The sequence below is a fragment of the Cotesia glomerata genome, linkage group LG4, assembly GCF_020080835.1.
Source record: "Cotesia glomerata isolate CgM1 linkage group LG4, MPM_Cglom_v2.3, whole genome shotgun sequence".
Classification (NCBI taxonomy): Eukaryota; Metazoa; Arthropoda; class Insecta; order Hymenoptera; family Braconidae; genus Cotesia; species Cotesia glomerata.
Genome location: NC_058161.1, coordinates 3814401 through 3826454, shown reverse-complemented (window position 1 = coordinate 3826454; position 12054 = coordinate 3814401). Strand labels below are relative to the sequence as shown.

General features: G+C 28.9%; 1 protein-coding gene and 1 long non-coding RNA gene across 2 annotated transcripts in view; one reads left to right on the top strand and one right to left on the bottom strand.

The window, feature by feature from the left end:
• The window catches only part of LOC123264388 (netrin-3-like), a 228927-nt gene that overhangs the window by 39536 nt on the left and 177337 nt on the right, over nucleotides 1-12054 (bottom strand). Inside the window, exons 3-4 of the mRNA XM_044727674.1 lie at nucleotides 7015-7164; nucleotides 4526-4630 (exon numbers count right to left, since the gene is read on the bottom strand). Of these exons, the coding sequence (XP_044583609.1) occupies nucleotides 4526-4630; nucleotides 7015-7164 (255 nt within the window). The remainder of the gene's footprint in view (nucleotides 1-4525; nucleotides 4631-7014; nucleotides 7165-12054) is intronic.
• Nucleotides 1-12054, top strand: part of LOC123264410 — an 88097-nt gene that overhangs the window by 40186 nt on the left and 35857 nt on the right. The window contains exon 3 of the long non-coding RNA XR_006509336.1: nucleotides 5721-5813. This is a non-coding gene — a long non-coding RNA (uncharacterized LOC123264410). The remainder of the gene's footprint in view (nucleotides 1-5720; nucleotides 5814-12054) is intronic.

The window sequence follows — 12054 nt, the reverse complement described above, 5'->3', positions numbered from 1 at the left end:
GCTCAAGGTGCATTAACATATAGATGCGATCCGTGACACGACATGAATCTGCTCCGAGGTATCCGAGGTATCCTTGTATACCTGTTTACCGCATAACATACGCGTTTTTACTCCTGGTTAATTTGAATTTATTTTTTAAATTAACTATTCTTTCACGGATTTTTTTATTATTAGTATGCACCCAGTCTCCCTTTTTTAGTTCACCTTACTTAATTTTATCTAAACTCTGAAAATATTTGTTCATTAAATATTCATGTTTTTCCAAGAACACATTTATATCTTTTAAAATTTATAATTCTATTTTTTTTCAATTTACAATTTTTGATTGAATTTTATTTTAGTTGAAAGCTTTATTATATTATTTATCAATTTTTAAATTTATATAAAAAAAACTTCTCAATAGTATTGCAGAAAATTTTTCATCGAATATAATTAAAATGTTTTAATAGAGCACTCAATAATTTCGCGTTCCGCGTATAAAATAATCCAACGACACATCAAAAATTTTACATGTCAAAGTACAAAGCTCTTCAGAATATTTATTATTCACTAAAAAAATGTCCCAGCAAAAAATGACGGTATAAAAGTACAAACGCTTAGCATAAGTAAAAATAATCGTCACAAGTAAAAAGTCTCTAATTCGCATAAGTAGAAATTATTACATTCGTAAATTTATTTAAATTTGCAGTCTAATAATTTTCACTCACTGCTAAAAATATATTTCTACTTCATACTTAATAATTGTAAATTTTTGTTAACTAAATCCCTTAATTTTACATTTAAGTTTTTAAATTTTTTCTGCTGTAAATTTATATTAATAAAAAAATAACTCAATTAAAAACAAAAAATTTTAAATACAAGAAATCATCTATACTATTAAGAGAATAAGAAAAATTTTGTGGCCAGGATAGTCATATGATAAAATCGGTTCTTTTAGTGAAATTTAGTGTAATTGCAAAGGTCTTGATTTAAAATTGTGCCTTTTCAAGGTTTCATATCATTCTCACCAATAGTCAATATATTCTAATAAATATTTAGGCTACATTCGAAAATGCTCTATCTCTAAATACATAATTAAGAAATGACCTTGTGAACTATTGACATTTTTAAAGATATAAGCTCATCCCGATGTTACAGTCATCGAGACCTTTCATTTGAGTACCGACATCAATTTTTCATATATTTTATATATTTATATATATTATATACATGTATATATGAAAAATATATGAAAATGCATGTGGATACTCAAATGAAACGTCTCGATGAGTGTAACATCGAAATGAGTTTATATCTTAAAAAATGTTAATAATTAAGAAATGACCTTGTATCTGGTGAACTATTGACATTTTTAAAGATATAAACTCATCCCGATGTTACACTCATCGAGACCTTTCATTTGAGTACCCACATAAATTTTTCATATATTTTATATATACATTATATATATGTGTATATGAAAAATATATCAAAATGCATGTGGGTACTCAAATGAAAGCTCTTGATGAGTGTAACATCGGGATGAGCTTATATCGTTAAAAACATCCCTAGTTAACAAGATGCAACAGTCATTCCTTAATTTTTAACATTTTCGTAAATATAAGTCCATTCTGATGTTACACTCATCGAGACCATTCATTTGAGTACCCACATCAATTTTTCATATACTTATATATATTATATATATGTATATATGAAAAATATATCAAAATGCTCGTGGGTACTCAAATGAAAGCTCTTGATGAGCGTAACATCTGAATGAGCTTATATCTTTAAAAACGTCAATATTTAAAAAAGTACAGTGCAATTTAACAAAAGTCATTATTTAATAAAATAAAATTTTATTTATTTATAGCTCACAAGTCACGGCAGTCACGTACTGACTGCAAGGGTACTGGTTTAAATAATCTATCGATTAAAGAAATTTTTTTTTTAATTCAAGAATAAATATTTAAAAAAATAATTTTTACACTTTATATAAAATTTTTTCTACTCACAATATCTCACAAATTTTCCATTACACAATTCGTCAAATAATAACCATAAAACTTCCTTCAACCACAAGCTTACAAAATCCAAACTCCGCCTGTAAAATTAATAACGTAATAAAACATTGAATCGCAGATAAACGGAACACGAGGTAAATTAATTGTTAACCAGAGAGAGTGTAAAGCCTTACTAAGTAATAGAGTGATTAATCGAGCAAGTAATATCTCCTCTGGCATACTGCGATGGTAAATACAAAATAGGTATACTATTCTGTAACACACTAGCTAGCAAACATGTACAGAATGTGTGGAAGAGCTTTTCCTCTACAGAGGGAATATTTCCAGAGGTACTCGCGCGTGAATATTCGCGGTGATACTTCGTATTACAGCCGATGTTGCTTGTAGTCGACATTGTATTTTGTTGTAAGTGCTTATGTGTATGTATGTATGTGTGTGTGTGTGTGTGTGTGTGTGTATATATATTGTAGAAAATGCAGAGAAGAGAGAGCCGATGCCGAGGGTATAAACGTGTATCGTTGTGCAAGGGTGGTTTTAATTAAGCCATTAGGGGTAGGCTGGAGAGACCCAGCGGCGAGACGTTTTCTACTCACCTACTCTCATCTTGCGAAGCTAGGCTCAGGCTCAGAGCTTCTCTTCTCGATTTCCCAGCTAGCTCTTATCCTCTTATTCCTTCCTCAGGCTCCGAGCTCGACTTTCTTTTTCTTCCTTCTCTCGGTTCACCTTTAGACTTGTCTGGCTGTCCGACCCCGCATGGCTTTTTGCTAAATTAATATCACCCTTAAATTTTTACCCTGGAGTGGGGTTCGACCAACGCTAAAGTTGATCCAAATCGGCCCCTCGCGATATTACTAGGCTGTCTCTCTCGTCGCTCTGGATTGTGTAGTTCAATGTTGAATGTTGAATGTTGAATGTTGAATGTTGAGTATGTGTATCGGATAGAGTGGAGCAGAATGGGGAGAGTTGAGGTCCCGGAATTCATCCGGGGGTTACTAAAAGCGCAATACTCACCACTCGACTCGTTATCTTGTTCCATTTACTATTTACAGTGTGTTAGATAATGGTTATGATTATGATGTTATCATTGTGTAAGTACTTTTTGAACTCGCTTTTTTTGGTTAATTCGATAATTTGGGGCTTTATTGAAATGGTGAATTTTTTAGGGAGAGCGATGGAGGTTTCAATTTTAAAATGGGATTTGGAGAGACAGATGCAGAGTGAATTGAGGGTTTGGTTATATTGAAAAAGTCTGGGATGGTTTTGGAAGGGATTAATGTTATTTTGTACACTGAAAAAAAATTTAACTTGAATTAAGACAAAAAATTCTTTAATCAGGTAAAATTTACCTAACCCAAGAAAAATTTCTTAGTTTAAGAACTTTTCTACTCAAATCAAGAAGATGAAGCTCTTCAAAATTATTTACTTGATTCAAGTTTTTTTTTTGTAGTTTTGGGAATGCGAAGTAGAAAAGTTTGATTAAAAATTGATCAACTTTTGATTTTAATAATATTTATTTGATTTTGATTTTGATGAAATTGAAAAATAAAAATTTTAATTTTAATTTGGATCAATTGTAAGTTTTGATATTTTTAAAGTCGTCAAATTGGAACTGATAAATTTGAATATTCGTAATTTTTATTCATTAAAATTTTTCAAATTTTAACTTTGATACATTTCAAGATTTCAAATTTCTGAATTAAAAATCTTTTTGGTCAAAAAATTATGTATAGCCATAGAAAATTTTTTTATGGGCTTATAAATTTGGAAATAAAAGGATGGTTTTTGAAGGAATTAATGTTATTTTGTAGTTTTGGAAATATGAAGTAGAAAAGATTGATTAAAAATTGATGAACTTTCGATTTTAGTTTTGATTTTGATGAAATTGAAAAATAAAAATTTTAACTTTGATAGATTTTAATTTGGATCAATTTTAAGTTTTGATATTTTTAAAGTCATCAAATTCAAACTGATAAATTTGAACATTCGTAATTTTTATCCCTTCGAATTTTCCAAATTTTAACTTTGATGCATTTGAAAATTTCAAATTTCTAAATTTGTATTTTTGCAAATTAAAAGAAAATCAAATTGAACTGTCAAAATTTGAGTCTCATTTTGGTCTAAAAATTATATGCAGCCATAGAAAATTTTTTCACGGACTTATAAATTTAAATATATGTAACTTTAATTTCAAAATATTAAAACTTTCCAAATTTTAACCTTAATATTTTTTAATTTTACCATCAAGTCTGAACAGTTCTAATTTGAACTTCATTCAATTTACCTTCAAAAATGAGTATCCGTCTAAAACTTCTCCGTACCTAATTCAACTTCTCAATTTTCAAAAGTAATTACTCCAACAATCTAAGTACATCAATTACTAAAAAAACTCTTAGTAAATCTCCTTTCCAAGTTATTAAACCCGGTTTTTTCCAAAAAACGAGTATGAATCCTTAAAAAAACCCGGATTCATAACTTTTAACGATCATTAAAAAACTGATGTTCTTTATTAATAAACTTACCAGCTCGTCCATCGTAACCCCGATCGTCGGCTTCCCCATCATCATAATCATGTTCTCCATTATCTTCACCCGCGATTCCCTGAGTCTGAATCACTTGTGGAATTTCTGCAAAATAAAAGAGCATCCATCTAAGCATCCCGGCAAATAATAAACAAACAAAACAAAATATTCTTACAAAAAAAAGGAAAAAAAAAAATCAAACTACAAACTACAAACACTTAGCGTAGCAATTTAATCAGATCCACACTTTCCGGATCCATATTAAGCCTTACATAAAAGGCAACAAACACTTATCCCACGTGTGAACAACTTAACAAAAATGAGCTTATTATTTTTTAAAAATAACACATTATCTCACTAATTTAATCTTTTTGTTCGCTAATTTTCCTTAATGACAATCAGTATTAATGGCGACAAGTAACAAAATCAAAGCAGTGTCAATTAGCTCGCTCATTTCTCAAATGATAAAAAATAAAGGCATGCCGGTAGCGATAAAAATATTTTTTATTTTTTTTTCTCAAAGTCTTGCAGAAAAAATGAAATAAATTATTAAAAAGTTGTTCACAAAAAAGCGGATGAAGATGATTACGAATAAGATACAAGTAAGTATATTAAGTAAAGCATAAGTTATCGGCTGGTAAGTTGATCGTTGTCCGTTCCTCCAAATAAGGTATGCATAAATAATAACCAGTATCGTATATTACGCTTGCACCCATACTGACACACCAGATCACACCACGACAACTTTACTGCCTTCAGCTTCACTAAAGTAGATATTATGCTTTATATAATGTGTGTCTGGATGAATTTAACACAAATACATTTACATACATACATACACATGTGTCTTAACGTTACTTATTGGCTCACACCAATGTGTGATTATTGGTGCGAATGAAAATAAATTATCAGTTTGGTATTTTGGCAACGCGTTTTGGCTAACCGGTATATATACCTTCTCTCAGAATGCAAATTAATCATACATTTGATTTTATTGTGAGTATAACCAGAATCACAGATATATTTATAGTGGTGTGCATTTTTCATTCTTCAGGTTCGGCCGGGGTGTGCATTTTTATAAGCTGAATTTCTTAATGATTGTGATATGTTGCTTGTATATGATCAAACTTTGTGTTGGTGGACAGAATGTTAAAGATCATGTGGATAATATATTTGTATCATTTGTTTTTTGCAGTTTTACATACTTCGGGATAAGTGAAAAATGATTCTACACTTCGGGGTATCAAATCTATCAATCAATTCGGATGGAAAGAATTTTGCGGTTATGGTGAGTCACAACATTTATTTTTTTTTTATTTTCGAGGTTGGAATTAAAATTTTGAATTTTTTTAGTCTTTTACAATTTTTAATATCAAATATTTTTATTGATAGAAAATTTGGTAAATAATTTCAAGTGGGGTCAACCATTTTAATTTTCATTTTTTTAAACGAAATTTCCATTTGATTTTATTGATATATTTTTTTTTTGAAAAATGCATAAAAAAAAGATAAAATAGAAATTTTATCCAAAAACATGAGCCAAAATTTTTTCCAACTTTTGAAGCCAAAAAAGCTATCGAAATCTTTATTTTTTTCTTTCACGACATTTTTTATCATACACTAGCTGTTACTCGCCCGCTCCGCTGGGCGCTTTATAGAATTGCATTTTTAGATCTAGACTTGAAATTTAATTAGAGTATTGTTTTGACTTGCACATATTCTCAATTCTATCGAATTGGCATGCACCTTTTATCCATGTAATTATTCTAGCTAATATTCATTGTAACTTTCAATGTGCAATCATTATAACATTCCCGTGTCTTTCTTACAAAAATGAATAATAATTGATTTGAAAAAAAAAATTTGTAATGAGCATTGAAAGTTTCAGTTAAAGAAATTGCAGGTCTCATAAGTGAAGAAATCTGCCTAGTATATAAACATAACCAATAGAATTAAAAAATTTATTTTAAACAAGTGAGAATCGAATAGAATAAATTTAGTTACAATAAAAATTCATTATTTCTAAGTCAAAAAAATATAGGTTCCGGATAAGTTATCACCACCATATCATATACTAAAACCTCTTCCGAAACACGCTGTATCTTATGGTATAAGTATTATTCCGATCGGTTCAGTAGTTTTCGCAGTATAACCGGACAAAAAAACCGGCTCTCCATTTGTTAATAAGCAGAATAAAAAAAAAATTGAAAATGTTAATTTTTCATCTAGTTATGGCCCAAAATGTGGTTGACCCCACTTGTAAATAATTACCGACAGTTTTTTAATAATAATAATTTAAAAAAATAAAAAATTTAGAATTTTAATTTTAAAAATTTACAATTTCAACAATTTTTAATTTACGTAAAACTGCAAAAGTGTAACTCTAAAAAATCTATAAAAATGAATTTTTCCGCGTGAATAGTTCGTACAATTTGTTATTGGAATTAATACGTGTTTTTGAACAATCAAAAAAAAAAATGTCCACTTACTGACACACGGTGCAATATGGGACCTGCTTTGTTGATAACCTCTGGCGCACCTATTGCAGGTGGTACCGGTGACACCATCTTTGCAAGGGCACTGACCCGTACTTTGATTACATGTTTTTCCAGATGCTCCAATCAGATGACAATCACACGCTGTAACAAAAATATAATTGATAAATTGTATATTGTATTAATACAATTGCAGGGATAAACCTTATTGTCGTTGGTCAGAAATATTATTTTGTTTTTAATAAGACAAATGGAAGTTAGATTATAATTAATGGGTGATTGTCAGAGTTGAGGCTCAGACGGGCAAGATTATATAGATATTCATTGAATAGGTGGGTAGAGCGAATATGTTAGAGTTTAACTGAATGATTTATGGAATCAATCAACAGTCTGTCATGAGAGGTGAGTATTAATGAGAAATGCGGATTACAGATAACGGGTACGAATTAATAGGGGTGAGAAATTTCTATGTCTGCGTCTGCGTCGGAGTCTGCTAGAATGATTGCCAGATTTTCGTGTATACAATTTCACCAGGTTATGGGCCTTAGTTATTGCGGATTAGAAATTAATGGAATAATTTATTGGATGTATCAATAACTATTGTGGATTAGTTTGAGCGCGTATTATAAATTATAAATTATAAATGATTATATTTAATATAATACGTAACTTGTCAGGATAATTTAGTTTGAGGTTTTTATTTATCGCGATGAATTTTATTTGTTGACGTTGTTTCACATGCCAGCCTGTAATTACTACTTAATATTCAGCTGTGAATCACACCCCAATTCACCGCATCAATTACGTCTTGACTTGTTGAGAGTGACCCTCAACAATTTTCAGAGACATAAATCAATAATAATGCTGAAACATCTTGATGCGATAATTTATGTGATAGGGGGATATTTAATTGATGCCTCCATTCAACATTTAATAACTATTTACTTTTTATTTTCATTATTGTTTATTTTATTATTTCATTTTATCATACTAATCTTTTTTTTAAATTTAGTTATTAAATTAACACTGAAAAAAAACTAGAAATATTTTGCTTTAACATTTTTGTTTTATTGCAAATTGTTTATTTGTAAGAAAGTTTATATCGATAAATAATTGATGATTAAGTTAAAATTTTAGAAAAATTTGGAAATTATTAAAAAAAAAAATTTTATTTTAATTTTAAAACAAGTTTGAAGTTTTTGGTTGGAATATTATATATTAAAATTAATAATTATTAGCAACTTTGCAGTCACTATGTGACTGCTGTGACTTGTGAACTATAAATAATTAACGTTTTGCTTTATTAAATAATGAAATTTGTTAAATTGCACTGTACTTTCTAAATTATTGATGTTTTTAAAGATATAAGCTCATCCCGATGTTACACTCATTAAGAGCTTTCGTTTAAGTACCCACATGCATTTTGATATTTATCTCATATATTCATATATATAAGATATATAAATATATGAAATATTGATGTGGGTACTCAAATGAAAGGTCTCGATGAGTGCAACATCAGAATGGACTTATATTTACGAAAATGTTAAAAATTGAGGAATGACTGTTGCATCTTGTTAACTAGTGATGTTTTTAACGATATAAGCTCATCCCGATGTTACACTCATCAAAAGCTTTCATTTAAGTACCCACATGCATTTTGATATATTTTTCATATTTACATATATATATAAATATATAAAATATATGAAATGTTGATGTGGGTACGTAAATGAAAGGTCTCGATGCGTGTAACATCGGGATGAGCTTATATCTTTAAAAATGTCAATTGTTCACCGGATACAAGGTCATTTCTTAAATATTGATATTTTTAAAGATATAATCTCATTCCGATGTTGCACTTATCAAGAGCTTTCATTTGAGTACCTACATGCATTTTCATATATTTCTCAAATATTCATATATATATAAATATATAAAATATATGAAAAATTGATGTGGGTACTCAAATGAAAGGTCTTGATGAGTGTAACTTCGGGATGAGCTTGTATCTTTAAAAATGTCAATATTTAACAAGATAAAAAGTAATTTCTTAATTATGTATCTAGAGATAGAGTATTTTCGAATGCAGCCTAAATACTTATCATAATAAATTAACTACACTGTAAATCAAAGTGTTTTAACAAAACACACATAAAATGTTTTGTTCCTATCTTAAAGCATTGTAGTCAATTTTAAAACACTTCCATGTGTTTTAATTTCCCATGTTAAATGCCTATTTGTAGTCACTTTTAAAACACTTCGATTTACAGTGTATCGGTAAGAATGAAATGAAGCCTTTAAAAGGCACAAACTCAAGTCAAGACCTTTGCAATGACACTAAATTTCTTTAAAAAAATCGATTTTATCATATGACTATCCTGGAAAATTTTTCTTATTTCCTTAATAATATAGATGTTAAAAAAATTTTTTTTTTCAAAACTTACATTGAAAAGAATAATCTATTCAATAATAAAATAATACAATGCAATCATACAATCTAATCCTATAATTTTATGAATTATCATCCTCGAAATAAATCACAACAAATAACTTCCATTCTAACAATTTTATTTATTCATATATTTATATTTACATTCAGAAGTACATATATGTACTCCAGCAAGCTTATTATCGTATAAACTCAAAAGAAATCCCATCCTACGACGGCATTAATGAATAATGACACCAAGAAAATGAGGAACGGATTGTGACATGAGGAATAATGGAAACGCGATGTACAAGTAGGAAGTACGAATAAGAAGGAAAGAAGAGAACGAGAATAACTTAAGGAATGGTTTATAATATCTGGGATAAAAAGACGGTGGTAAATGAGAAACGAGGAACGAGAAGCGTGCATACTTGTACTCTATCTTTAATTTTTTAAAGATAATATAAAGACTTTTACATTTTTTCCCTTTTTTTTAGGATGAGCCTGAGGAGACTTCTCGGTTGATGCGATCGTAATTAGCCGCTTTTCAGCGGTCTCATCTCGCATGAAAGATACTCGCACGCGTAAACGACCCACCCGGTTTAGTTATTTTCTCTCGAGCTTTATTTTCAGTCTCTTTTTTTTTTAACCCTACTGATGTACGCATAACCTGGAAGTGTTTCTAAAGATTTTTATTTACTATCTAGGTTACTGCTAATTTTTATTTTTTTTTTAATTTTATTCTATTAAAATGTAAATGTATCATATTTGCCCTGTCAATATTTTAACTTGATACTTATCTTTATTGAGCGACGTCCGCGACCCTTGATATATTAAATGTTGTGCGGTATATTAATATAGTATATATAGTTTTTATTTTGGGTACCAGAGTATTCAATTAGAGAACAGAAGTGCAAATAAATTTATTGCGTAAGTTAATCAGCGAGTTAATCAAAAAGCCTATGTAACAGCGTGTCTCAATCCAGTACGGTAATTTATTAATGTGAAGATGTGAGAGTATATGTTATAGAGTGGGTATATATATATATATATATATATATATATATATATATATGTATATATATGTGTGTGTGTGTGTGTGTGTGTACTCACTGTAGTATTTGCCATGATCAAATGGATGAGAATATGAAATGACTAATACAAGTACATATACCGTTGAAATGTAATATTATATTTTGTTTGTTTTTTTGCTGATGTATCAATCGACCCACGCGTACTTTAGCTTTATAATAATCGCCAGGGGATTTTCGCAGCTTGAGGATCCAAATTGTCAACATCATTGTTGTTTTTATCTCTAGAGGATACTGTTATATTGTAATCCGGAAGTTTTATTGGCTGTTGGGATGAGAAATTAAAACTTTTTTTATTGATGACCTAAATTTATTATTTTAACAATTTCAAATCAATATTATTAGCAGAGGAGTTTAAAAAAAATTTCTTTTAACTCTGATAAAATTTTTTTGATATGGCCAATATTTTTTTATGATAAAATTTAGTATAAATTGAAAAAAAAATTATTTCAGATAAAAAATTCTTGAATAAAGTAAAATTTAAATAAAATGAGAACATTTTTCACTAACTGAAACAGTAAATTAGAAAACTACATAAAAAATAGTAGTTTTAAAATGAAGGTATTAAAAATTTAGTAAGTACGTGGGCTTTATTTTTAAATTTGTTATCTATATTATTAAGAGAATAAGAAAAATTTCGGTTCCAGGATAGTCACATAATTTGAAAATGTTCTATCTCTAGATACATAATTAAGAAATGATCTTGTATTTTGTGAAATATTTACATTTTTAAAGATATAAGCTCATCCCGATGTTACACTCATCGAGATCTTTCATTTGAGTACTCACATCAATTTTTCATATATTTTATATAGTTATATATATGAATATATGAAAAATATATCAAAATGCATGTGGGTACTCAAATGAAAGCTTTTGATGAGTGTAACATCGGGATGAACTTATATCTTTAAAAACGTCAATATTTAAAAAAGTACAGTGCAATTTAACAAAAGTCATCATTTAATAAAGCAAAATTTTAATTTTCTTTAGTTCACAAGTCACGGCAGTCTTATAGTGACTGCAAGGTTGTTAGTTTTTTATTAATTAAAAATGTTTATTATTTCAATTAGTGATTTTTAATCATAAATTAGTAACTTATAAAAAGTCTATAAATTATAACAGTAAATTTTTTGCGAGCTTGTAAATTGTGATATTTGTCTTCCCACTTCCTTCAATTTGAATTTTCCAAATTTTAACCTGAATATTTTTCAATATTAAAAAAAATTATTAAAATAATAATTAATATTCTTTCACTTATCATCTCCAACTTAACTTTCTACTAAGGAGACGACTAAGCGACCATTCGCCCTCTCTCGGATATTTTCAACACTACTTTTGAAAAAAAAATCATGTATGGCCATATCAAGCCAGATACACGAAAAAAAAATCCTATGAAAAAGTTTGCGACGCCACCACCGAAAGATGACCAACTACTGTATGTAGGGTCTTATTATGTGACTGAACAGAAGGTTATTCCCTCAGATAGCGTAAGGGGATAAACCTTAGATT